Consider the following 26735-nt stretch of genomic DNA (forward strand, 5'->3'; position numbering starts at 1 on the left):
CCGCTTACCAGGCCATCGCATGGGCCATGGCACGCATCCCTGCGCCTGCCAACGCAATTTGTGGCGGTGCCACGCAAGCCTCACCCCGGATGCCGGAAGCCGGACTACTCCAAGCGCTTACTGTGTACTCACCACACCACACCTCCCTGTCGCAGTCTACTATGCAAGCATCGCCTGGAACTCACTTCCCTCCTTCAGCATGTCCTCGGCCCTGCCCGCCTTCACCAGTCGCCCATTTCCAAGCACCACACAGTAGTCTGCCGCCTTGACCGCCTCTAGACGATGCGCAATTGTAATCACCGTACTGCTCCTCATCTCCTCTCTCAACACGCTCTGGATGCGCTGTGCAGTCTCAAAGTCGATACTCGCTGTCGCCTCATCCATGATCAGAATTGGTGATCGCCTGAGCATTGCCCTGGCCAGTCCCACAAGCTGCCGCTGTCCTTGCGACAGTCCTTTGCCCCCTCCCTCTATGCTTGTGCTCAGCGTCCACGAGTATTGATCTCCGCCAATCTTCTCCAGTACTGAGACACACGATGCATCAGAATATTCCGACAAGGGGTCCAGGTTCTTGCGCATAGTTCCAGAGAAGAGCACAGGCTCCTGCGCTAGAAACGTTACACGACTGCGGAGTGTCTGTTTTTTTACTGTCGCGATGTCCATGCCATCAATGAGGATTCTGCCATTCTCGGCCGCAATAGTAGCCAACAGACTAAGCGCCAGAGTTGATTTGCCAGAGCCTGTACGCCCAATGACTGCCGTGTTGGATCCTGCGGGAATCTTCAGTGTGATGTTCTGGAGTGCGGGTTCAAGATTCTCTGCATAACGAATCGTCACGTCCTCGAACTCAATATCACCGCTGTATGTCGGCCAGTGTGCAGGCGGCTCAACAACACCAGGTGCTTCCCTCTCAATGTCGAGAAGCTCGACCACACGTTCGACACTAGTAAAGTCCATTTCTAGGTTTCCGTAGACTCTGCACATCCATTCGGTATGAAGCACGAACTTGCCCGCTGTGATCAGCACAAAAGCAGTGAGTCCGGGACTGATGCCTGTGTACACAGCAATGAGGGTCATAATCAGTGTGGAGCTGGCCGACATGGCACTGAAGCGTAGAGCTAGCCATGCTTGTAGAGACCAGTAGAAATGGTCATTCTTTTGGAAGTTGTCGACGACTTCAATGACGCGAGCTTGGAAGCGATGTTGTGCCTTGAAGGCCCGTACTGTAGTTAGCCCTTCAACAAGGGCGCCAAAATTGCTCATCAAAGGAGAAAGCGATACCATCTACCTCAGGTTAGCATACCTAATCTAACCAATGCCACTCTACGACCAGACTTACCTCGAGCCGCCTTAAGCTCTGCGATGTGGGCAAGAAGCGGAAAAAATAATACACAAATCCAAAGCAGAGGAGGACCCCGAAAGCTAAGAACGCTGGGGTAGAGGACAAAATGATGACAATGCAGCTCATCCAGCCGATAATCTGCCATGCAAATGTTATGAATGCACCGCTCAGGTCGCCGTCGATAGTATTCATATCGCTTGTCAATCTGTTCATCAATCTTCCTACTGGAGTAACATCATAGAATCGGAAGGTCGCGTGAGCCACACGCTCCAAAGTTTCCCTGAAGATGGTTTTTGCAGCGTGGTATCCAACTCCAAACATGATGAGATTTGTCCACCAAAAGAGGATAGCAGTTCCAGACACGAACAAGAAGAACGTCCAGAGCCAAGGGTCGACATTCTCAGTTGCGGGTGGCAGGAAATCAAAGATTCCGTGGTGCTCTACATCGTCGTAGCTTTCACCCCAGGACTTCATGAACCATGTTTGAGCGACATCGAGAACGCGAAAGGCTGCCATGACGAATATTACCACAGACCACCATCGGAGTGTGCCTGCTTTAACGTAACGCCAGTACACGCTCCACTTGACGCCGCCTTTTGCACGATGCTCGTCTTCGATGAACTTTTCTGGAACGGCTGCCGATTGTTCTTCTTCACGCTTCTTTGCGTCCTCCTCGGATTCCGTTTCGGTCGTCTGCGTCCGCTTCAGAGCGTCGATATCTTCAGCCTGGGTAGGTTCGTGAATTGTTGCGCGACCGTGCTCCAGTTGAACCCATTGCTTCGCGATACCATGGCAGAGCTCAGTCCGATGTGTAACTAGGATAGTCGTTCTTCCATTGAGCAATGGCCCGGCCAGCAACTTTGCAACAATGAATTCAGCCGTTTGATGGTCAAGAGCCGACAATGGGTCATCCAGTAACAATACTTTTGCGTTGCTGTATACGGCCCTGGCCAGTGCTACACGAGCCTTTTGTCCACCAGATAACCCAATACCATTTTCGCCAATGTTCGATAGATCACCGTGCTTCAGCTCCGCCATATCAGGTAAGAGGGCACAAGCTTCCAACGTTTGCTTGTAGCGCCCCTCTTCAAATGGATATGAAAAAAGAATGTTATCACGAATGCTCATGCTCTGAAGCCAGGGGGTTTGAGCACAATACGCAACCATCTGGTCAGGGCGAATAAGCTCGCCGGCCGTAGTATCCAGCTCACCAAGCAGTGCTTGCAATAACGCAGTTTTCCCTGCGGCTACTTCTCCATAGATGACAGTCAGTCCAGGAGGAAAGGACAGGGTAATGTCGGAAAGCACGTTGTGGTCCACGCCTGGCCAAGCAAATGATGCTTGATACGTACTGAGCTCAGCGGAGCCCTCAGCTGTCACATGGGTTTCTTCTTTGTTGGGTTCTGCCATAAATTCTTCGATGCGGCCCATCGCAACGTACGCATTCAGAAGGGTCGTTATCAACTGGGGCAAGGCTCGAAGGTAGCTTTCCAACTGATTGAACAGCTCAATGGCAGGGAAAATGAGGTCGATACGTAGATCTTGTCCTGCCAACTTGGTGAAGGCATAGAAGGCCACAGCAGGGAATAGTCCGGAACCAAACCGTAGGATGAAGGCAAGTGAGGTCACGAAAAAGATGTTGGCGACACGTAAATGTAGCTCCTTTTGACGTGACTCGAGAACACCATCAAGCCATGCATCCTGCCATCCGTACCAACGAAGGTGGCGAATCGACTCAATGAACTGACTTGTTCGTTGAATCTTCTCATCTGTTGCTGATCGGCGCTTCTTCTCAAAATGAACTTGTAGGCGAGCAATGACAATGTTCAATAGTTGTGACACACCCAAAGCAAGTATGCCCAGCAGACATGCCCAGCCCAACATGCGCCATATGAGTATGATTGCAAAAATTGCACCAGTGGGTTTAGTGATGATGTCCGAGAATTCCCAGAAACGCTGCGCTATCTCGTAAGCATCGCTTCGCATCAAGTTCAGTATCTTTCCCATCGATGCAGGGTCGTTATCTTCCTTTGGAGCATTTTTGGTGTTTTTCCTAAAAACAGACCCAAGGGAAGCAAGTACTGTCTCTTTCCAATGTTTGAAAGCAGTTTTAGATTGTTCATGGGCTGTTTGAGTTTCGCCATTGATCCCTTCGTGTACTTCGCCAATGCTGTTGCCATTAGTCTGTTCATCTTTCCCGTCTTGTTTGGCGCCCAGGATCTTGCGATTCAGGGTCTTCTCATAAAGCATTGTGATGAGCTCTCCTCTGCACCTCTCATATGCGCGCCTTTGGTACCACAAGTTGAAGACGTTGAGTTGCGCGGAGGTCAAGCGCAATGCTAAAATCACACAAGCATACGTAATTGTTGCGCGATTGTGGTGATGTTCCATAGAGGCAAGGAGTCGTTGAAGGAAGACGGGCGTGAGCAGAGCTGCCATTGTTAGATTGAGGGTACAGAACCAAGATGATGTCCAAGACTTACTTGCACATAAGCGCACTACATTTAAGAATGTGGTGCGCAGCAGGTCCATGCCATTTGCAACAAAGACCTTCCTCGTTACTGACCCTTCGAGCGCCCCAAATGCATCATGCAATCGCGCGTGTTTGAATTCCCAGCCGAGGTCCCATATATCACTGTCTTCCATTTGTCGACTTTTACCCTTTTTTATTAACGGCTCCATCCATGATACAGTCATATATTGCCAAGGGGTCAAATTATCTTCCGGAGTGCGTAATTTGATAGTTGGTTTGTCATGGACGGCACTGATATCATTTCTAGGCAGCATTGGGTCCCGCAGTGGCATGTTAAGGATAATGACGATTGCCAGGAACGCTGCTGCAGGTGGAACGGCCCATGGAAGATCATTTGCCAGAAAAGTTTGCCTGTGAGATAACATGATGATTTGCTCCAACATGAGTCCTGCAAAGAGCATTAATAATGATAAAGATGCAGTTCTCGGCTGCTCGACTAGGATTATGGCGATTGTAATGGCCTAGGTAGCTTGTTAGCTATGGATGCATCAGGAAAATTTGGAGTTATGCATACCCAAGCGATTGCTGGATACATGGCCATTGGCTGATGCCAAGGAATAAACACGTGAACAGTTTGAAATGTAAGGCCGATTAATGCTATGACAAGAAGCCAGATGGTCGCGCTCAAAGGCCGCTGAGGCGATGCGGCTTCAAACTCATCTTCTTTCTCCTGGGTCTCCTGTACCAGGGGTTTCGTCCATCTTGGCCAGTACGGACTTGTCACCCTTAGAGAGTATCTCAACAAGACCAAGGCGGCAAGTATGGCCGGTATGGTTGCGACATAAAGTAACGCACATGGTGTAAACCGAGCAGTTTTTGGGTCCTGACCAGGTTAGTAGGTGTCGAACAAGGTGGTAGTTGCTGGGTACTGACCCAGAGGCGATGGCAATGTGAGATTGGTGGTATGTCTGAAAAGAATGATTGGTGGGATATAGGAGTTTGGAGCGACGCCATGTTGTTTATTGCCACCTTCAACAAGCACCCAACGGCAACTATTTGGACAAGACTTCCTTCCACCTGAAGCCCAAGCTGCAATCGATTAGTTGGACAATTGCGGGCATGTATACAAAGACAGAGATTCAGACAGGCTTGCTAGGCATCAGGGAAAAGAGCTTGCATGAGTAAGACAGATGTCGGTGAGGACGTTGAACAGTAGTCCGGAAAGGTATGCGGGCCGGGCTGGGGGCTGGCTAGCGTCCCCCACAAGCCTAACGTCGTAGCCTCCTACACCCTTCAAGCAGGAACCTTTGCTTTTTTTTTTTAATAAGGCGCACACCGTGACACTACATTACAGCTGCTCTGTCTACTGTCCTCGTGCTTTGCTTTTTATGCACTGCTACGTGCTGCGCAGCCGTGTCCATCTCGGCAGCCCATCAGAGTACACAGCCAGGACCTTGGGAGGACTACTACGTCATCTATTTCCCTAATTATTCCCGTACTACCAGGTAACCACAAGATTGTTTCCGCCAATGGACGGAATTACAAGCGAAGAGACATGCTCAGGGAGACCAACTCTCGTCCCTGATATCCTATTGCAACGGCTTCATATCGGCTGGGTGTTATTATCGTCATTATCGGCGTTTCTCTAGACCAGTGCAGAAGGAATCACACCCATGGCCACCCACAATCTGAGCCGGCAACAGCTTGCCGTTCACACGGCAGTATGGCTCTTCAGATTACCAAGCGTAGATACATAACCAGCCAAGAAGCGAAATCTCGTGGATCCGTCAAACTTCGCTCGATACCCAGACTCGTTGCGTCCCCGCCGCTAGCCTTGCATCATTTCCTTTTCAGGCCGGCGACCGGTCTTCCATCGTCCGATATTCTTGCTCAGCTTATGCAAGTCGAATGCTATCTGATACTCGAACGGTCGCGAAAGCAGTCTGCCTGCCTATATAGGCTGTATGTGCTACTAGTCCCTCTACATTACCGGGATTTCCAGCCACAGCCACATCATCTCCCATGTAGAATCAAACGTGTTCATGAAGCGCGAGTACTGCACAACTAAGGGGCTATCTGCAAGCGCGCGAGTGTTCCCCCGCTACCATCCAATCATCTCAGTGCCAGTACTCGAAGCCTTTCCCACCTAGGCTGCAGCGCTAATCCTGGGGGCTGAAGTCATGAGCCTCGCATTTACGGAATCCTTCGGCCAAATCCACCCAGCGGGCTCAGCCGCTGCATCTCTACCTCTTTAACTACCACGTTTGATTACGAAAACATCATTTGCCTTGTGTGTGCGTAAAAGCCGCAATGAGCATACGCAGCGGATATGTCACCAACTCGCCGATCTCTCACCATAGCTTTGGTCCGCATACATTTGCTTTGCTGGTATTACTAACGTGATAACTTCCTCTCTTGTGCTCAGCTTTATTGGCGTCCAGTGGAATCTGTGAAAATCCGACAAGGGTTTCCGCTGAAGTATGCACAGTCAAGCCTGCGAAACAAGCCCCAGCACTGCCACATGTATGCCAATGTGTTCCATGTGACTAGAAGGGATCATTCCTTCAATCCTTCGGAATCACTAAAATTAGGCTGACATTATTACTTAAATTAGGCATTCAGAAGCAGAGAATCCAGCAGAAACATCTAGTTCAATTGTAGTACTTCAATCAATATTCACATGTCCTCTACTACCATGGTCTTCGGCGAGCTTTCACCATCCCCCTCATGTGTTACGCGAAAGTCAGACCGATCGTCAGCAGAGACTCGACGCAGGCTGTCCACAGCCCGTAGCTCGAAACGCCGCCCATCTACAGACTCAGAGATCGGACCACAGATAGCGCCAGATCAATCACCCACTCGCCCATCTGGATCTGCCAACTCATATCAGACTCCATCAACTGCAGCCTTGAAACGACATCAAGAGACATCACCTGACGTCTTTGACGCCACAATACCACATAAACGTATTTGCGCTTCAAACACAAAGACTGCACATACTTCTGAACGGCAAGCCGATAGTGAAGAAATGTATTCCCAACCCAAGACACCGGACACTGCCAGACTCACACACGGCAAACTATGCAAACGAATCAGGGACAAGCTGAGCGAAGATGATCGAACAAAAGGCTTCATATACGTTCTCCAGGATCCAGGACGCAAGGAATCTGTCTGGAAAATCGGGTACACGAAGCGCGTGTACAATGAACGTATAGACGAACACAGCAACTGTTGCAATTTTGAACCATTTATTGCCCATGTGTCAGCTCAAGCGATTCAAAACTGCAAATTGCTGGAAAAACTCATACATCGCGATTTATGTCACAAGGTGAGGTATCGCTCCTGTCCCAACAAGATAAAGGGACATACCGAGTGGTTTGAAGTCTCGGAAGAGGTGGCGGTCCAGACTGTGAAGAAGTGGGAGCGTTTTATACACGAGGAGAAGCCGTATGATTCGCAGGGCAATCTCAATGTCGTGTGGAGTTATGTGCTGGAGAAACGGTCCCCAGCTGCTCTTGGTGTACTCGACATGTCTCACGACGCTCGACAGGAGCAATGGGCCGATATACTTGCGCCCCCAACGTATAACGACTACATCTATGCCTACCTAGCATACGCTCGCTCTGAAGTCAAAGCCACCTACGATTGGGTGTATATGTTCTTCTGGCAACTATCGACAATACTGTATAGCTTGCATACGCTTGCATTGTGTAGGAATCGCCCAGCGTTTTATGCGCTTGTTTTTGTGCTTACATGCGCTGTGTTGCCGAACTTTCGCCTTCAGTCCACTAAGAAGCAAAAGGTGAGCTCGCCCAACAAAAAGGCGCGAGAAACTTAGACTGTAGTTTTCTTTTCAAATGTACAGTATTTAGTCCATCGGTTTACTCGGCAATTCAAATTAGACATTTCATTTCACCACATTGGTCAAACATAAGAACCGAGCAAGCATTTTTCTTAAGTCGTATATTTTGTTTTACTTGGTGACTTCTATAGTCTTACAAACAATACTACAACCCGAAAGACAGCGCAACAAGTACTCGATACCTTAACGAAATACCGATTCTCAGTTGTACAATCAGGTATCCTGTCTTCATGCTAGGACAAAAGATAGTAAGATCAAACATGTATTTAGACAAAAATCAAAGCTCAGAGCTTAGCCTTGGAAACAATCAATGAGTTTCCGTCCTGGAGCGCCTTGACAGCATCAGTGACAAGCTCGTCAACAATCTCCTTGGCAGTCTTCTTCTCGTTGACAACGGCAGCAACCTTGCCCATGAGGAAAGGTCGGGCATTGTCCATGGTCTCGTCATCGATGTCGTCGCCCATCTTCTCGAGGTCGTGCTCGACAGGTATTATGCCCTTGCTGGTGAGCTCCTTAATTTCTTGTTGCCTGTTCTCTTCCCAGTTGCTGACGTATGGGTTGTTGCGGATACGGAGGGGTCGTCCGGTGAAGATGATTGTGCGGATGTTGTCATCCCAGCCAGCAGTGCGGACGGCTTCCTGGTGAACCTTTGGCGCACCAGCCTCCTCGCAGAGGATGAAGCGTGTTCCTACCCACACACCGGTCGCGCCAAAGGCGAGCATGGCGGCAAGTGACTGGCCGCTGTAGATACCGCCAGCGGCTACGACTTGGACCTGCTCGCCGGTCAAAGGCGACTTGTGGCCCTCAACCATCTTGACTGCGGCTGGGATGAAGACGGATGTGGGGACATCTCCAGTGTGGCCTCCACCCTCGCCTCCCTGTGCGCAGATGATGTCAACACCGATATCCAGGCACTTTTGGATGTGCTTGGGGTGTCCGATCATGTTCATGTATAGAACGCCCGCCTTGTGCAGCTTTTCGACAACGGCCTTGGGTGGCACGCCGACGGCGGAGACGAAAAGTTTGGCGCCGGACTCAATGATGACATCGATGAGCTCGCCCAACTTGCCCTTTGTGTAGTCGTAGCTATCCCTGGTCAGTTCATCGCGTCTTAAAGGTGGGCCCGGAGACTGGAACATACTTGGTCTTGCGAGCGTTGCCTCCCACCTGGGGAAGAAGCAGGTCAATACCGAAGGGCGCGTTCTTGTCGGTCAAGTATCCCTTGAGCTCAGCGATCTGCTCACGAAGCATATCCGGTGTGTATCCGAGACCGCCAATGACACCAAGACCTCCGGCATTGGTAACAGCTGCAGCGAGCCTGGGTCCAGCAGCCACGTTCATTCCGGCAAGAATGACGGGATGCTGGATCTTCAGCAGGTCGGTGAGTTTGGTGCGGATTTGCTCTGTCCTGTGTTAGCCATGGGCGCATGTGAAGTAGGACTGTGCCACTAGGGCGATGGCGACATACGTGGTGCGGCCATGGTTGCGGTGAAGTGAGGAAGTATCTACAGCGGGAAGAAGGGTAAGACAAAACAAGATAGCGACGCAGGTGAAAGCGACGAGGAGTTAGTTGGGACCTTATGGGGTGGTGAGGAGAGGAGTTGAATCCTTCCCAGCTCGTCTCTCACAAGACCGAGCCGTGAGCCGAGGCACAGCGCAAGTGTCACGCGGAGAAGGCTAACTACATCCGGAGCTAGCGCTGTCTGGGGAAAGCCGGGACTAGCATCGCCCGCATGGTGTCGTCACGCTGATTTGTGATCGACTCCGACTTGGATAACCATGTTATCTAACACTCTGCGCATGCCGGTGCCGAGGGTTATATCCCAAGGCTTCGTTCGCCGTATATCACGGCCGTGCCCAGCCTACAGTCGACATTTATCGGGTCAGGCTGTGGAAAATTTTCCACCATGGCAGAGTAAACGCCAGACCCTCGTATCTGCATGCCATGCGCCCAGCCGGAGCCTTTGGCATCAGTTTCGAGAACCGCAGAAATTTGCTCGACGACACATGTCGAGCCTGCAAGATGACGAACATACTAAGAAGCGGCACATCTTCATCGCTCTGGGGAGCAACATGGGTGATAGAACAGCCATGATTGAGCAGGCATGCAAAGAGATGGAATCGGGCGAAAAAATACGCATCCTACGGACTAGCAACCTTTGGGAAAGCAAAGCCATGTATGTTGTGGATCAGGAAAATTTCGTCAACGGTGCCTGCGAGGTATGTCCTCTGGATTTCGTTATCATAACACTGCACTAAACCACGTAGATAGAGACTTCACTTTCACCTATCGAGTTGCTAGATGAACTGCAAGCTGTTGAGAATAGAATGGGCCGTGTCAAGGACATTGACAAGGGTCCTCGGAACATCGATTTAGACATCTTGTTATACGGCGAAACTGAATTCTCCGACGAAAGGCTTCAGATTCCCCATGCCCTAATGTTCGAGAGGGAATTTGTCTTGCGGCCGTTGGGCGAGTAAGCCATCTGTCACTTGTGCGGATGATCTCAGCTGACTGCTCTCAGGCTCATACCAGAAGACAACCAGGTCAATTTTCCATATCAGGAATCCATTCAGCAGCATCTAGCGAAGTTGCCAAAGTCCGAAGTGCCACTGGTCCCAATAGTGCCGCTCGCATCAGATTTTTCTCCAATATCGTCCGCCAAAACTGAGCAAAAAACGCGCATAATGTCCATTCTCAACATCACACCAGACTCTTTCTCCGACGGTGGTGTGAACTACAGGAAGGACGAAAAAATATTGGCCAAGGAAATCAAATCACAAATTAACAGCGGAGCAACCATCCTCGATGTAGGCGGCCAATCCACCCGACCCGGCGCAGTTCAAGTCTCTACAGAAGAAGAACTATCACGAGTCCTCCCCGCCATAAACCTCATCCGCTCAATCCCAGAAGCCAAAGACGTAGCCATCAGCATCGACACATACCGTGCCCGCGTCGCTGAGGAAGCCATCAAAGCTGGCGCCAACATGATCAACGACGTCAGCGCAGGCACAATGGACGCAGAAATGCTGACTGCAATGGGTAAGCTGGGCTGCACCGTCTGTCTAATGCACATGCGCGGAACACCAGAAACCATGAGCTCTCGCGAGATGACGAGCTACCCCGACGGCGTTGTCGAGACCGTTGGCCGCGAATTGCTGCAACGCGTTCGGGCAGCCGAAGAAGCAGGTGTCAGACGATGGCGCATGATCCTCGATCCAGGCATTGGATTCGCAAAGACGCTAGAACAGAATCTTGAATTACTGCGTCAGCAGCATCAACTCAGCAAGTATCCTGGTTTGGAGGGTATACCCTGGCTGGTGGGAACCAGCCGAAAGAATTTTATTGGACGTATCACAGGTGTCGAGAATGCTCGACAACGTGTGTGGGGTACGGCTGTGGCTGTCTCGGCGGCCATACAAGGAGGTGTTGAGATAGTAAGAGTACACGATGTGAAGGAGATGGCACAGGTTGCTAAGATGGCGGATGCGTTGTGGAGGAAAGGAGATTCTCCATCCAACCAGTCTGTTTTGTAACCTTGAACATGGACGTAAAATAAATAAAAGTGTAAATTTATCTGCAATACGAGTCGAACCGCAGAAGCTTTTCAGCCACCATAGATACGTGAAGTAACAAGAAACTTGATTGAAAATGCTAAATGCTATAAAACTACATATTCAAACATGGGCTACTTTGAGCAAAAATGAAAGTCTTCGTCAACTCGCCGGTTTTTTTACAACTTGCTCGCTCCACCCATCAGCTCAGCACCAGCACCGCTAATGGCCAGCTTGCCAGTCTCCTTGACCTTGGTCTGGAACAAGACAGTGTTGCCAACCTTCCACATCTCGGTAATGAGCGTCTGTCCAGGCAGTACAACACCGGCAAAGCGGACCTTGATGTTCTTGAAAGGTCCGTACGTTTGCAGAATGTGCTTACCCGAGACACCAAAGCTGCACAGGCCGTGCAGAATGGGTGTGGGGAAACCACCCGCTTTGCTGAATACAGGATCAATGTGGAGAGGGTTCAAGTCGCCAGAGAGACGGTAGATAGCAGCCTGTTCCTCGGTCGTGCGCTCTTCAACAACGCTATCAGGGGCACGCTTGGGAGGCTGGTGAACCTTGGTTGCGGCGCCGCGATCAGTGCCCTTCTTGGGGCCACCGAAGTTACCAGAACCACGGATGAAGACGGTGCTCTCATTGTAGAAGATCTCCTCTCCAGTCTTTGCGTCCTTGGTCACACTACCATATACAACCAGTCCAGCAGCGCCCTTGTCAACGACCTCAACCAGCTTGGGAATAGCAATCAGGTTGGCTTCTGTGGGAATGGGGAACTTGCGAATCTCAAGGTACTGCTCGCCGTGGAGAAGCATGCGGGGATCGAAGTTGGGAACGATCTCATCGAATGTGAAGGGAGCTTCGGCGTTGAATGGAGGAACGACACCAAAGGTGGGGATAACCTGGAAGTTCTCGTCACCCTCGTACACGAATGGAAGATCGGTACGCTTGGCACCAACGCCGAGGTCTGTTGTTACTGGTCAGATTTTGTATTTAATAGCATTGAGATGCAGGAAACTTACTGTAAAGAATCACGTCACGCTCAGTGTAGTTGAAGGGGGTACCCTCAGACTTGGCAGCCAAAGCCTTCTTTTGAGCCTCGAGGATCTCCTCGTTGCTCTTAGCAGACTTCTTCTTCTCCTTCTTGCCCTTGGAAGTGTTCTCGATATTTGCCATAATGGACTTGAGTCCACTGGCGTTGTCGAAGGGGTGATCAGCGCGGCCGTCATCAAAGTTGGTAATACGCGACCATTGAGCGAGAACAGCCTCGGGAGTGAGCTTAACATCGACTGGGAAGCCATGACCACCGCTGCGTTGCCATCTGGTAGCAGCAAACCAGCCAGAGCCCATCTCGTACAAGCCACCGGTTGGCTCAGGGGCCTTGTCAGAGACAAGGAGAACGACCAGAGGAGCGTTGTAGTCGGGCTTAAGGGCCTGGACAACTTCCTCTGGCATAATGGTTCGGGTCATCTGGGTTCCCGCGTTGGGGGCAACGGTGTTGACAAAGATGTTGTTCTTCTTGCCCTCAAGAGCAAGAGACTTGGAGAAACCAAGAATACCGCACTTGGCCGAGGCGTAGTTTGCCTGGCCAAAGTTGCCGTAGATGCCGCTGGTGGAGGTAGTGTTGAGGATGCGGCCGTACTTTTGCTTGAGCATGTAAGGCCAGGCAGCCTTGGTGCATGCGTAAGTGCCGAACAGGTGCACCTTATGAATGACGTCCCACTGCTCATCGGTCATGTTTGCGAAAGCCTTGTCCCGGAGAATACCTGCATTGTTGATCAGAATGTCAATGCGACCGTACTTCTCAATGGCAGTCTTGATGACAGCCTCGCCATCCTGGACATCGGCCTTGTTGCCGACAGCCTCTCCACCAAGCTTCTGGATCTCTTGAACGGTAGTATCGGGGTTAACAAGATCATTGACCACAACCTTAGCGCCACGCTTGGCGAGCTGCAGGCAGTAGATGCGGCCAAGGCCAGCACCTCCACCAGTGACCAAAGCGACCTTGCCCTTGAAGTCAAGAGGCTCGCCCTTGGGGTTGGGGGGAAGTTGGTTGGCCTTCTCGAGCAGCTCAAGAGCGTCTGCAGGACCCTGAGGGTGCTCAGGCTTAGAAAAGTCGACGACGTCCTTCCACTTAGTAACGAGAGCCTCGGGTGTGAGCGTGTCGTCAGCCTTGAGCAGAGCGCCGGTTGCCCGCTCCCAACGTAGCTTAGCAACGTGTCCAGCTCCAGCCTCAAAGATGGAGCCTGTCTCGGTGGACGACTTGTGTGTAAGGACTGCGACAATGGGGACAACCCACTCGGGCTTCATCTTCTCGAGAACATCCGGGGGCATGACAGTCTCGGTCATTCGACTGGCGGCAATTGGGGCAACAACATTGCAGAGAATGTTGTATTTCAGACCCTCCTTTGCGAGTGTCTCAGTGAAACCAACAAGGGCGAGCTTAGCAGCTGCGCGAGTTAGCACTGCATCTTAGTTTTTGCTTGGATTTAAGCTTACCAGAGTAGTTTGTCTGTCCAAAGGATCCAAACAAACCAGCGGCCGATGCGGTGCTGATCAGTCGTCCGTACTTTTGTTTCCTGAAGTAGGGCCATGCGGCACGTGCGCACTTGTACGCTCCGTAGACGTGGACTTTGTAGATGAGATCCCAGTCGGCCTGCTTCATGTTCTTGAAGCTGATATCGCGGAGAATGCCGGCATTGTTGATGAGAATATCGATACGACCAAAAGCATCGATGGCCGTTTTGATAATCGCCTCTCCGTTCTCTACTGAGTCGTAGTTGGCAACAGCTTTGCCACCCGCGCTGCGGATTTGCTCGACAACCTTGTCTGCGGCCTATGGCGTTCGCGTCAGCCACTGATACAGTGTATCTTCATGTACCTGAAGCTTTTTCCGGTTCAAGGAGAAAAACATACCGCTGAGCCCTGGCCCTCGCCCTTAAAACTGCTGCCGAGGTCGTTGACCACGACATTGGCGCCGCGGCTGCCATAGAAGATGGCATACTCGCGACCCAATCCACCACCAGCGCCTGTTACAACGACCGTCTGGCCGTCGTATCGCAGCTCTTGTGCAGTCATGATGTGTGTGTGTGTGTATGGGTGTCTTGTGAAAGAGATGGCTCTTTGCTCGCGTCTGGAGCTGTGTCGCGACTGTGCAAAGCTCAAATAGATGCAGCAAGCAAGGAAAGTGTCACAAGTCAAGTGGGAATCAGCAAAGATCCCGGGATATCAAACGGGAAAATGGGAAAGCTGGAGATGAGAGGAAAGGATGTCAGAAGTTATGGTGGCAGTCAATGTGAAGTCGTTCTCACGGTCATGTCTCATGAAAGCAGCCGAGCTGCTGGCGATGACGAGTTACCTCGGTCCCGACGGCAGTTGGTCATGTGTGGAGAATTGCGAACCGTGCGCCCTCGCACTTTCACATGTCCCTGCACCGTATTACCTGATGTTGTGTTACTGCTGATGAACTCCGGGGTATCATATGACAGTCGCCAAAGCCGCGTTCCATCTTGTCTGGGGTCTCCATACATGGTTCCTCCCAACCATGCATAGCCCCGGATCTCGGAGCCCTTGGCCAGAACCGCACGTGATGACGCGCGAGCTGATTACATACTATCTTGTCACGTCAAATGCCGTTGGAAAAGTAGGATAGGAGTAGAGTATGCCCCATCGGGATACGCAAAAGCTGCATCTATGCATTTTGAACGTAGCAAGTCCAGCCCTTTTATCGTAACCTTACCAAAATACACCTCCTTCAAAGTCGAACGCAGAAGATTGTCAAAGGCCAAAACCACTGTTACGGCCAGGAAGTTGTTGAGAAGTTTCCGCGCACATGAAAAGTCTATATGCGGACGTACGGTATCGCAAAGGCTGTAACATATATACTTCTACCTCCCCTGGAATTTGTTGGGCAGGTAGCAGCGTCATCTGCTTAGCGTCGATCCCCATTCTGGACGAGAATCACATCGTACAGCCTCTTTGTCCACCCATCAAGACTCGGGGAATATAAACGCCAACCAGTTGTGAAGCAGCATCGTCTCTGAGCAACCAAGTCCATGAAGTGATACTCGAGCAGATTGCCTTTAGTCTGCTTCACATCCAAATAGTGCCGAACAAGATACCGAGCCGTACACATTCTTACCGACACCGCTTCTCACTCCTGGACAGCAAATTTTTATTCTATCCATTGCTAATATAGCCCGGCCATCTTGGGGTATCCATCGCCCAACTCGGTTGAGCTTGACCTCCCTTCTCGAACTCTCCTCTTAAGCTTCGAGTATGTTCACGTTCCCTGCTCCCCGAATCGCGCTGTATACGCATTCTAGCGAGAACAGGATAAGGCGCCGTGGATGGTAACCATGTACTTGCAACACTAGTGCAGCTTGTGAGGAGTCGTGGTGAACGCGGTTATCATCGTCTCGGTCCGAGAATCGCGCATAGAGCACATTCACGATAGGGCTGTGTGCACGGCAGATGCAGGAGGCAGAGTGCAAGGACCTGTTCAATGTACATAGGTGGCCTAGTAGGGGTTCCGCGTGGCTGGAGTGGAACTAGAATTGAGCACGGACAACGCGGCTGGTTCGCAAGTCCGGTGAGTCGTTGAAAGCCTCTCTTGTTAACCTCTTTTGACCTGTAACCGTATCCGTATCCCTTTCTGTTCGCTTTTGTTTCTACTGCACACATGTCGTATTCCCAGAAAAATGCCTCGTGCTCTGTACTACAGTGTGCCTGTTTAGCGGGACAGAAGCTACACATATAGCTGTGAACAATGTCTCCCATTGACTAATGTAAGCATTTTGTATTCGGAACCCAATGTTGTTCATCAGATCCAGTCGGTTCGCTCCATGCGCACAAGGAAAGCTCCGTGACTAGGTAGCCATTTAAAATCACCAGCTCTGCCTTACAGGGTCCGGGGAGAATGCGCCCTAAACCTTCCAGTGGTATGTGCATCAGCCTGTCATCAGGCTAAAAAGGACTGCCCGTCTAAGGGTCAGCTGAGTGCGTGTCCGGAATTGATACAGGAAGGGATTTGCGCAGCATCGTACGTGCCACCCTGGACAAATCATTCAGATGAGCGTTTTGCCGACTGAACGACTGTTGGAAGTATTTGCCGTTGGATTATTAGTTACATACTAATGTGACGATGTTGGTTTGGGAGGCCTGTCCCGAGGCCATGTCAACGGTGTCATTGTCGACAAGACTGTCAGCGGGCGGGGCTATCCGCCCGCCTGATGCATGCACCACGTGCTAGTCATTGACCAAAAAACATGCGTTAGCGTGGGGGTTCTCTTTGTTCTCATACAAAGAATGGTGAAAAGGAGGTGTGATGGCTACCGGCTTCCAGCCTTGTCATGAGTCGATGTCATGATGATCTGACGTTACAGAGCCTCTCAAACAGGGTGATCTCTGAAGGCCGTAGCAGCTCTGCCCCCTTCTCAGGCCGTTTCTGCACACGAGCGCCAAACACCCGTCTGTCCGGCAATGCGGCTTGCCGAAGACAGGGATGGCTCCCAGCGATGGTGTAATGTCATCATGCAACTGTTGATTAGGTCTAACTCATGTCGATTCCTTGAAAGTGCAGCCTATTCTCTTGCGGGACTCAGCCTCATTTTTCATCATCCACTGTCGGCACGTTGGTAGGAGATTACGTGCGGCAGGATAGGGGAAGAGCCTATGAGCCGAGTCCTCATTCTCGTTCCATGCTAGCCGATATTGCTGCTACTCTGGCGGTCTTTGAGAGGTCTGTACTTCGCCAGAGCTTGGCGATCCTTGTCCTGTACGATGATGAACTAGCTTCTTGGGAGTAGGTACAGCGCCTAGGTCCTCAATGTCGGGGGTGCTCAGGTTCCCGTGTCCGTAACCTACGGCTTATGGCCACCTGGTCAGCATCCCCCTAGTGACGTTGGCAGTCGCCACGATAGCGGGTAATTTTGCGCCTGTGCCGAGTCTGTTGCCAACTCACAGCATTGTGCAGATCGCAGAGGTGGAGTGTCCATCTGGTCGGTTCATCATCGACACAAGCATTAGGTTCCTTCTGTCGCTTACTTGCATCTTGTTCAACATTGCCTTGTCCCCTCGGTAGAGTGTACTGCAGTCGACTTCGGAGCACGCGAGCTGTTCGAGCCATAAATTCCGTCCAACGAACATAGCAATGAGTGACGACACAGAAAGAGTGAGCGTCCACGGCCGGATTTTCCAGAAGATATCGCTAGATGAGAAAATCTATTTCGCCCCGGTGGCCATCGACGACCGCGAGGAGAGCAGACTGACTGCCCAACATGATCTCATGACCAGACTCTTGGGGAACAGATTATTTTCCGACCGAATACCAGTAACAGAACCTCAGTCGATACTGGAATGTGGTTATGGTGGAGGCGACTGGGCTGTCCAGTGTGCGGATGAATTCGAGGACTGCGAGGTGTGTGCTCCGATATGCTGACCGTGTTGGCGAAGATGGGTTGATTCTAGCAATACTCGTCACCTGGCCAGCAGATATTGACTACTACAGGTTACGGCTATTGATATATTCCCCATGTGAGTGAATCAGACGTAGGGGATGTTGGTCATGACGAGTCTAAGCTAATCTTCCGTCCTCCAGGCAGGTTTCAGACCAACCCGAGAATTTAGAACTGATCGGTCACAATCTTAACGATCCACTTCGCGATCCCGACATTTTTAAAGCAAATCAATATGACTTGATTCACTCTCGATTTGTATTTCCGGGTATAAAAACAGGGAGATGGCCTAGGTACATCAGAGACATGAAGCTGCTGCTACGACCAGGAGGATGGGTTCAAGTCATGGAGTACCTCCCCATCATCCAATCTCATAATGGGCGTCTCACAGAGCATTCTGCAGTCAGGAGGTGGTGGCAGTCCTACCAGGCTGCAATGACAAGGATGGATAGAGATCCAAGGATAGGCCGTCGCTTGTCTCAGCTGCTTGTTGAGAACAGGTACCGCGACGTAGCAGTCGATATCTTGCAGCTCCACATCGGTGGCTGGCCGGCAGGTAGGATCATCTCTTCTAACATGCCGCAACATCGTAGATGCTACCGCCATGGGCGAGCTTGCCATGGCGTAGAAGCAGTGTTGCACCAGTGAGGAGATGTTGACATTTTGAACAGACCCAGCCAAGGCCAACATGGGAGAAGAGGCTATCGATGTAGGTCGTGGCTTTTGATAACAGTCAGGAGGTCCAAGGTACTGACCATGCCCGTCTGGGTGCAGATAATCGGCGATCTCCTCGAGTCAATTGGGCTTTGGCCATTCACGGCGGAGCTTGGTTGGACGGCTGCACAGTTTGATCATCTCATGGGAGAAGTTCGCGAAGAGCTCGAGGATGTCGAGTTGAAGCTATACATGGAAATGTATGTAGCGACGCAAGAGTAAGAGACACAAAGCAGCTGACTGTGTGCTAGATATGTCGGACGAGGACGGAAGAGTACTGGTTAATGCGGTGTAGGATTCTCATACAGCGAAGACTGGTCTGTTGCAAGGCGCGTCTCGTGTCAGCAGTGATGTTGGAGCCTGAGTCTTGTGTGGAACAGAATCGTGTGGTTGCGACAGGATGACGTGCAGGATTGTAGCATTCGTTCTAGCTGTCGTCAAACTAGTTTGGGTTGTTTGGTCCTTGTAGTTTGTACGTGACAATTCATTGTGCCCGTCTACATGTAAGCTTGGAAAGAGACGGCAAGGGTTGGAGCAACGCGTGTTGTTTTATGAAGCATCGATACATGAGAGGCGAGGCTACTGCTGGCAACGGGGCCATGATGGCGGCTCTGCAGGCAGACCATGGGCGGATAGGTGGGTTCGGGCTGCAGCAAAGACGTAGCAGGAAAACAATGGGGGAAGGCGAAAGACGAAGGGACGAGGGAAGTAGGGTAGAGGAAAGGAGAGGAAAGGAGAGGAAAGGAGAGGAGAGGAGAAGACGAATACTGTGAGTCGAGGACGAGGAAGGAATGATGAGCAGTAGAGGCAACAGCACTAACTTTCCTCCTGCCACCTCTGCCACCACTAGTACTTCGACCACCACCAGTACTTCGACCACCACCTACGTCAAGCAAGCAAGACGCGTCTTCCCCTTGACAGCATGGGCGCAATCGGCCACGCCTCTGCTCATCTTCGGGGTCCAGGGGCTGATTGGCATTGCTGTCATTTCACAAGCCTCTCGCCCCGACAGCTTGGTAGCGAAAAACCGTCCGATGGGGCCCTCTCCTGGTTGATCCTTCACGCTCTCGCTCTCGCACTCAGCAGCCAAAGTGCCACGGCTACTGCTGATTTTTTATTTTATTTTTATTCTTATTTGCTTACTTGGGCGCGGCACTGACGCTGGTTACTCTGTTGCAGGCATGGCTTTTTGCTGCCCACACCGTACTCGCGCCCTGGAAGCAAGCAGTGTGGCGCCTATGATCCATTACACCCCCATCGCCTATCGACGTTGAACTCTCTCCGTGGCCGTGCGCACATGCACTGCATCGGGGAAGCGGGTGCGATAAACGAATCCTCGTCGAACACAACCAAGACCGTTGTCGTGCCTCGATTCGGCCCGCCATGACCGGCCAGACGCCATCTATCGTCGGCAGAGACGCTCTAGGTATGTAGCTATGTGTACGTTATGCGCGGGGTTATTATGTACATGTAGGTACATACTCTGTGTGTACACACGCTACATACATACTGCCATGTGCAGCCCCGCAGCACTCGACGCCCATATCCTCGGCTGGCAGTAGCTTGACGACAGGCCTCCAAGCGCGTCATTCAGGATTGTTACTACTGTACGCATCGTTATGTCCGTTATGGCTCCATCGTTGCCAATGCCAATGACGACATCATGCCAATCATTCAAACGACCAAGACGCCAAAGACGCGCCGCCTCCATCCAACTACAGCAATACACACTCGCCTTTAATTTTTCCGAGCTTCGGGCTCAATTACTCGGGCCACCGCCAGCTTTTGATCAACAAGCCCACGGAGCACACTATTTAGCCGGCTGCTACCTTAACAACATCTACAAAGCGTATAGCGCCCTCGATCCGCCTTCTCCCTTCTGCCGAACTCGGTGTGCGCGGATTACATTCCCCGCACTCCATCTTGCTTCTCCAATGTTGTCGATGAAGCCCGTGTATCGACAGGGAAAATGCCCTAGTGCTCCGCATATGTACATGGACGATGCCGTCTCCGCATGCTGGACGGTATAAGTACCCATCAACATGCCCGTGGGGCCGTTACCGACTCCATAAAAACTTCCATCGTCATGTTAACCGAGTGGCTTATTCGCGCTCTTTTCGTAAACTTGGCTGTTGCCAGCAAAACTAAACCAGCACCTGCCAATGCAAGATTCACCACGCTGGTTACCTTTGGCGACAGTTATACGGATGAAAATCGCTTAGGTTACTTCATCAACAACAATGGCTCCGCTCCGCCAGTGGGTTGGGAGCAGCCAGTGGTACGTTGACCCACTTATAGTCATTGTTGTCTGTCCTAACCATACAATGCAGGGCTTGAAAACAGCATCCGGAGGACGGTCCTGGGCTCGATTGGCCAGTGACTACTCTGGCGTGAAGCTCTACAACTATGCTGTCTCCGGGGCTGTGTGCTCCAACCAGGTAACTCCAAGGCTTCTCGCCGGCATTAATGCGCCTTTCCCCGACATTGCTGGCTATGAATTGCCCGCTTTCATCGCCGACTCCAAATACGTCAATCCGAACGGCACCAAATTCTTCACTGGCAAAGCCTCGGACACTGCCTATGCCATCTGGATTGGGACTAATGATCTCGGCAATGGCGCTTTCTTGACCGATAAACAGTTGCCTGGCAAGACTGTCATTGACTACGTGGACTGCATTTACGACCAGATTACCCATCTTTATAATAACGGCGCCCGCTACATTGTTCTCTTGAACCTGGCGCCTCTTGAATTGCTGCCACAATACCAACTTCCCGAGAAAGGTGGCTTGCAATCGACGCAATTCTTCAACGACGCCCCCGGAAAGAATCTTACTGCGCTCCATGGCCGCATGAAAAACACGGTTGCTGCGTTGAACGGGGTATTCAAGTACCGCACACCCTACCAGTTTGATTATACGGAGCTGTGGGACGGCGCCACTGTAGTGAATTTCGACGTCAACGCTCTGATGCAGGAAATTTACTATCACCCAAGCAAATACCTCAATGGCACTGCACCGCCCAATGTAGAGGGCGCGGCGCATCTGTGCAATGACCAGGGAAGCAACTGCACTACGGCTAGTAGTCTGGATAGCTTCATGTGGTATGACCCACTGCATCCAGGTGAGCAGACCAGCCGCGTCATAGCCAGAGAATTTGTCAATGTACTCGGTGGCGAGAGCAAGTATGCTACTTACTGGGGGGAGTGACGAGCGATGGGCTGAATGACTGGCAAGCAGGGATGATTAATTTAGAAGAATGAATAAATGCAAATGTCTACAACGCCATCCAGAAATGCTAAGGCTAATACTGTTGCCAAATGATGTGCGCTGTACGCCGAAAACGATGCCATCTGCATCAGGGAAAAGAGAGTAGAAACAACAGCCCTGCTCAAAACCAGGAAGTGAGTCGTCAAAGACATCTACACCAACACAACACTCACACTCAAATACTCCGACACCATCTTTCCAAACCCTTATCCCCACCTCTAATCCCCTTGAGCACCTCACCCACCTCTTCAAGCGCAACATCACACCTCACCATGCCAAACGAGCCCACCTGACCCTGAACAACCGGCATGCACAAACCCAGCTCTACGAGACCCTCCCACTCGCGCCTCGCTACATCTTTACCCCATACCTTGCTCGCCCCACTACTGCTACTAAGTCCACCCGCCGCCGATTGAATACGCGCTCGCGAAGCCAGCATGACGTACTCATCGTAGGCCATGTTGAAATTGCACGTGTCCGAGTCGTGGATGATGTCTAATCGGGCTGCAGCGATAAGCAGAGAGAGTGCGAGGGTCGATAGCGAGGGCATGAGAGATAGCTTTGAGTCTGGGGCGCTGAGTAGATAGCCGGGCTGGAAGGGCGTTTCCTGGCTGAGAGTGGCGGTGGGGAGGAGGAAGGAAGTTAGGACTTGAGGGACGGATTTTGTGAGGTAGAAGCTGGATGCGAGGTGTTGGGTTAGGAAGGATGGGGTTGAGAAAAGTGTCTGTGGGTTGGTATTAGTCATGTGAGATACAGATGGTTGCGAAAAGAGGGACTTACGGAGATGTTGGCATTCCATTCGCTGACCATGTCTTGCTTTGCATCACCTTTTTGTCCTTTACTCGGTGTGCTCTTGGCTCCACCTCCCAGAACTCCTCGCTCTTTGACGCTCAGTTGTTCTGGTTCCAACGTCAAGCAAGCCTTGCACATGGTCTGGAAAGCAGTAAACGACGTCGCTAGCTTGAGATGCACGTATCGATGGCTGAACCGGCTCTTGACACGCTTCTCCAGAGTGTTTGTCACATCGATGCGCGTCGTCAATCCCAAAACAGCAATGGGAGCTTTCCGCGATTGTGCAATGTCAAAGAGATTGTACAACAGTGTCTGGCGGGGATGATGGGCAAAGAGGTCAAACTCGTCCATAATGAAGATGACTGCTTTGGCTACTTGGTCCGTATCTTCTCCCGTTTGTTCAGACGGATGTGAGAGCAGAGCGAGCAGGGTGGCTAGCGTGTCGGCGTAGTTCTTACCAGGCCCACTGCCGTCTTCTTCTATGTCCATCTCCTTGCCTAGCTGGCGCCAGATTTCTCGGAGCGCAATCTTGTCATCGGTGTGTACAAAGCCGTTCAGTCGAACAACATGGTAATGCCCACCATTGTCTTTGGAAACTTCGGAAAGGACCTTGTTTACCAGCGCCGTCTTCCCACTACCCCGAGCACCGATGATAAGCATAGAGTTTCCCTCGCCAGCAGTGATTGTGTGTTCGACAACTTGGTGTACCGATTTATACTCTTCGTCTAAGCCAACCAGAGGCGAGGGACGTTTGCCTGTGATTCGTTCCATAACAATAGTCTTGATCAAATCCAATTCATGGCCCGGCGCTAGGTTACTATATATGAGAGGTGGCGCAGAACTTTTCTTTTGCGCCGAAGTTGGCTTATTGAATGGACTGGGTTCGGTAGGATCCAAGAAACTGCCCAAGGCACTGTTGCCATCCACATCCAAGTCGTCGTCGTCATTGTGTGTATCGGCCTGACCTTCAACATCTGACCATCGCTCTTCGTCTTCGTTTGCAATATGATCGGTGTGGTTCAGGCGCCGTGTTGTGCTCGCGGGTAGTCGTTTGTTTCTTGTTGGAGAGGCGTCTGCAAGATCATCCCCGCTCGCTGCTATGTTGGCCTCCTTGATTGTAGGTTTGCGCCGTCTGGGGGCTGTTGCTGGAACAGTGATTCCGTCTGCGCCAGACGTCTTCAGCACCGCTTTCTTTCGTGTACTTGTCGCCGCCTTTCTAGCAGGCGGAGGTTTTGGAGGCGTAGTGGCCTTGTTGAAGCCCTGCAGCTCATCCTCTTCACCCTCGTCTTCTTCGGGAATTGGACTTGGTTCCTTCTTCTTTCTAGGAGCTTTTGCTCGGGGGGCTGCTGGCTTGCGCGCAGTCTTTGCGCTAGGTTTCGCAGCCGCCGGACGTGCTGCCAAGGGAACAACATTGATTCCATCTCCGTTCGCAGCGTTCCGGGCTGCCACCTCTGCGTTGGTAGGTCGACCCCTCCTTCGTTTGGGTGCAGCGGCTGGCTGTAGTTCGTCTGCAACATGCGCAGCGTTTGCCACATCTCCTTGTGGCGCTGCCTGTGGCAGCTGACGGTTCGCTTTGGATGGTATTTCTATGTCGAATGCGCCTTCAAAATCGTCATAAACGTCTACATTTTTCGCTGTTGCTGGCTTCGCAGCTGTGCCGTTTGCCGCGCTCTTTAACGTCCTCCCCTTGGCTGCCCTAACAAGTTTCTTTTCAACCTTTGGTGTTTTGCCATCGTCTGGATTGCTGACAGATGGCTTGGCCAGCCTGCCAGTGGGTTTCCTTGCCGACGGCTTTCTTAATGCGGTCGACTCGGTGGTGTTGGGGGCATCGAGCTTTCTCCGTTTCGCTGATCGTGGAGAGTCGTCCATGATGATGAATTATATTTCGTCGAATGCGTGAAGGGTCTGTCGATGGATGTTCGTTACAGGGTATGCGCCATAGCAGTTGTGGTGAATGAAAGGGATCCTCCTAGCAACCAGATGCTAAAGTTGTTGCTGGTCCAGGCGCGTCCCTCTCCAAAGGCGCGTCGTCGCGCTCCCACCCCTGCATTGTGCCAAGACCCCACCTCCGGCCAGACTACACTGTGCATGCAGCACGCCCTACAATTGACTTCCCCACTATCGCCATCGTTACTAGCCTCAACATAGCTTGTGATAAGTATTTAGATATTAGATAGTCATGTCTCGCACCCCTTTCTTCTCACAATCATATGCACAATGGCTTCAACGCAGAGTGCCCAGTCCAACCTAACATCTTCTCCACACAATGTCGCACCACCGACACTGGACGATATTGAACTATTCCAACACTCTGATAATGACGCTCCCCGCAACGAGGCATCATTTTCTCTGCCACCTACCGATGGAGGCAAGGATGCCTGGCTCTGCCTGTTTGGCTGTTTCATGCTCGAGGCAATGATCTGGGGGTTTCCCTCGTGCTATGGTGTGTTCCAAGAGTACTATGCAACCAGTGATGAGTTTGCGGGACAAAGAAACATTGCAGTTGTGGGTGCTTGCGCAATGGTAATTTCCACAGCCCCCCATATAGATTCAAGTTTAAACTATATCCTAGGGCATCATGTACATGGACATCACTTTGTGGTTCGCTATGCTCAAGTACTTTCCCAGATTCCGCCGCTATGCGACTCCGGCTGGTCTGGTCGTCGTCTGTCTTGCACTTGGCCTTGGGTCCCTGTCAACAACTGTCACCCACCTTATTGTCACCCAGGGAATCCTGTACGCGCTGGGCGGTGGTTTGGCATGGACTCCCATTCTCTTCAACATTGAAGAGTGGTGGGTTCGTCGTCGAGGATTCGCATACGGGGCAACTATGGCTGGTCTCGGATTGAGCGGTGCCATTCTTCCTCTAATCCTGGAATGGCTCCTCCAGTCCTATGGCTTCCGAACAACCCTCAGGGTTTGCGCCCTCAGCTTTGTGGGCTTGAATTTCCCAATCATCTTCTTCTTCAAGCCGCGTCTCCCTCTATCTCAGACTTCGCAGTCTAGAAGCTTCGACTTGTCTTTCTGGACCTGCTCAAACTATCTCATCCTGCAGTCCGGGAATGTCATTCAAAGTCTTGGTTTCTTCCTTCCTGCAATATATCTCCCCACTTTTGCTCGCTCCATTGGCGCAAGCACTGTCCAAGGTACTATAACCATCATACTTGTCAACGCGGCAGCATTTGTTGGGTCTCTCTGTATGGGCTTGGCCACGGACAAGTACCACGTGACCAACTGTCTGCTGGTCTCTGCACTCGGCTCAGCTGTGGGCAGTTTCTTAATCTGGGGTTTCTCCACATCATTAGCACCCCTGTACATCTTTTGCGTCATCTATGGGGCGTTTGCTGGGTGCCAGTCGAGTGCCTGGAGTGCCATTGTTGCCGACACACAAAAGAAAAGAAGGGGTGCAGACTCGGGCTTCGTATGGGCCTGTCTCTCCGCTGGAAAAGGCGTTGGCAACCTATGCAGCGGTCCGCTATCGGAAGCGTTGATGCATGCTGGCAATTGGAGTGCAGGTTTTGCTTATGGCAGCGGTTATGGTGCATTGATTGCTTTTACTGGAGTGACGGCACTTTTGAGCGGATGGGGATATGCGGCCAGGCGAATTGGATGGATTTGAAATAATGATTTACAGTTCAACATTGCGCATTGCGCATTATGGTGCCGAGGCTCGTATGCGATTGGCAACGTTGTATCACACTCATTAAGAAATGCGCGAGGATGTAGAGTAGAAGACGAGAGAATGGTTCGATGGAGAATCCAAGAGAGCGTTTGTCACAGAAGGTACATGGTGGTTGGGTGGTTGCGCCAATGAGCTTCGTTGCAGGTTGGTCTTGGCAAGGAATATACGCGTACGCATGAAACAGACCCACCAGCGTCCTTCATGCGCGATCGGGCTTCCCGCATCTCGTAAACAAGCATGTCACTTTTCTTAGCAACCCCAAGCACCTACCGATAATCTATCTGTGGCCGGGGAAAGTCCCCTGTGCCCTATGCGTGCTGCGCAAGGGCCGCCGATGTTCCAAATGCCGCTTCATCTTTCGACTGACAGCCGCGTCTCATTGGCACACGACCTGAAACCCCCGGTGCGATCAGCGGCTGCATCAAACAAACATTCTGTCCGAATCAGTTGGCAAGGCTGGGCTCTCAGCGAGTCCGTATGAGGCACCCTAGTTGTTGAGCCGCGCCGACGCAATGTCTAGATTGATCTCGTCAACATCTTACAGATGACAGTCGAGGTTTCATGACAAACGCCCTATACCAAACGACAGGCATC

General features: G+C 51.4%; 12 protein-coding genes across 12 annotated transcripts; 7 read left to right on the top strand and 5 right to left on the bottom strand.

Annotated features, from left to right (window-relative positions):
- Positions 1–159: 159 nt before the first annotated feature.
- On the bottom strand, positions 160–4829 carry COCMIDRAFT_7399 (uncharacterized protein; the record flags this gene model as incomplete). Its single annotated transcript, XM_007692158.1, has 5 exons — positions 160–1284; positions 1340–3774; positions 3826–4336; positions 4390–4698; positions 4749–4829. The coding sequence occupies 5 exons, from the start codon at positions 4827–4829 to the stop codon at positions 160–162; spliced, it is 4461 nt and encodes a 1486-aa protein (XP_007690348.1).
- Positions 4830–6861: 2032 nt separating this feature from the next.
- COCMIDRAFT_76994 (uncharacterized protein) lies at positions 6862–7635 on the top strand (the record flags this gene model as incomplete). The annotated part of the gene is made up of 1 exon (XM_007692177.1): positions 6862–7635. A coding segment is annotated over one exon (774 nt), but the record flags the coding sequence as incomplete, so codon positions are not given.
- A 326-nt stretch (positions 7636–7961) lies between these two features.
- COCMIDRAFT_7401 (uncharacterized protein) lies at positions 7962–9158 on the bottom strand (the record flags this gene model as incomplete). Its single annotated transcript, XM_007692159.1, has 3 exons — positions 7962–8763; positions 8819–9080; positions 9146–9158. The coding sequence occupies 3 exons, from the start codon at positions 9156–9158 to the stop codon at positions 7962–7964; spliced, it is 1077 nt and encodes a 358-aa protein (XP_007690349.1).
- A 464-nt stretch (positions 9159–9622) lies between these two features.
- On the top strand, positions 9623–9772 carry COCMIDRAFT_101718 (uncharacterized protein; the record flags this gene model as incomplete). Its single annotated transcript, XM_007692178.1, has 1 exon — positions 9623–9772. One exon carries the CDS (start codon positions 9623–9625, stop codon positions 9770–9772), a length of 150 nt encoding a protein of 49 aa, XP_007690368.1.
- Positions 9769–11214, top strand: COCMIDRAFT_38902 (uncharacterized protein; the record flags this gene model as incomplete). The annotated part of the gene is made up of 3 exons (XM_007692170.1): positions 9769–9897; positions 9946–10154; positions 10203–11214. 3 exons carry the CDS (start codon positions 9769–9771, stop codon positions 11212–11214), a joined length of 1350 nt encoding a protein of 449 aa, XP_007690360.1.
- A 197-nt stretch (positions 11215–11411) lies between these two features.
- On the bottom strand, positions 11412–14310 carry COCMIDRAFT_7403 (uncharacterized protein; the record flags this gene model as incomplete). The annotated part of the gene is made up of 4 exons (XM_007692160.1): positions 11412–12199; positions 12255–13682; positions 13732–14068; positions 14149–14310. The coding sequence occupies 4 exons, from the start codon at positions 14308–14310 to the stop codon at positions 11412–11414; spliced, it is 2715 nt and encodes a 904-aa protein (XP_007690350.1).
- A 2803-nt stretch (positions 14311–17113) lies between these two features.
- Positions 17114–17314, top strand: COCMIDRAFT_101705 (uncharacterized protein; the record flags this gene model as incomplete). The annotated part of the gene is made up of 1 exon (XM_007692179.1): positions 17114–17314. A coding segment is annotated over one exon (201 nt), but the record flags the coding sequence as incomplete, so codon positions are not given.
- Positions 17315–17383: 69 nt separating this feature from the next.
- COCMIDRAFT_7404 (uncharacterized protein) lies at positions 17384–18623 on the top strand (the record flags this gene model as incomplete). Its single annotated transcript, XM_007692161.1, has 5 exons — positions 17384–17650; positions 17741–17766; positions 17831–18243; positions 18359–18396; positions 18462–18623. 5 exons carry the CDS (start codon positions 17384–17386, stop codon positions 18621–18623), a joined length of 906 nt encoding a protein of 301 aa, XP_007690351.1.
- Positions 18624–18898: 275 nt separating this feature from the next.
- Positions 18899–19303, bottom strand: COCMIDRAFT_101742 (uncharacterized protein; the record flags this gene model as incomplete). Its single annotated transcript, XM_007692180.1, has 1 exon — positions 18899–19303. A coding segment is annotated over one exon (405 nt), but the record flags the coding sequence as incomplete, so codon positions are not given.
- A 1184-nt stretch (positions 19304–20487) lies between these two features.
- Positions 20488–21607, top strand: COCMIDRAFT_101741 (carbohydrate esterase family 16 protein; the record flags this gene model as incomplete). The annotated part of the gene is made up of 2 exons (XM_007692181.1): positions 20488–20679; positions 20732–21607. 2 exons carry the CDS (start codon positions 20488–20490, stop codon positions 21605–21607), a joined length of 1068 nt encoding a protein of 355 aa, XP_007690371.1.
- A 235-nt stretch (positions 21608–21842) lies between these two features.
- COCMIDRAFT_101715 (uncharacterized protein) lies at positions 21843–24328 on the bottom strand (the record flags this gene model as incomplete). Its single annotated transcript, XM_007692182.1, has 2 exons — positions 21843–22391; positions 22448–24328. 2 exons carry the CDS (start codon positions 24326–24328, stop codon positions 21843–21845), a joined length of 2430 nt encoding a protein of 809 aa, XP_007690372.1.
- Positions 24329–24676: 348 nt separating this feature from the next.
- On the top strand, positions 24677–26078 carry COCMIDRAFT_38907 (uncharacterized protein; the record flags this gene model as incomplete). The annotated part of the gene is made up of 2 exons (XM_007692171.1): positions 24677–24982; positions 25032–26078. 2 exons carry the CDS (start codon positions 24677–24679, stop codon positions 26076–26078), a joined length of 1353 nt encoding a protein of 450 aa, XP_007690361.1.
- Between the last annotated feature and the right edge of the window lie 657 nt (positions 26079–26735).

The sequence above is a fragment of the Bipolaris oryzae genome (genome assembly GCF_000523455.1).
Source record: "Bipolaris oryzae ATCC 44560 unplaced genomic scaffold scaffold_121, whole genome shotgun sequence".
In the NCBI taxonomy this organism is placed as follows: domain Eukaryota; kingdom Fungi; phylum Ascomycota; class Dothideomycetes; order Pleosporales; family Pleosporaceae; genus Bipolaris; species Bipolaris oryzae.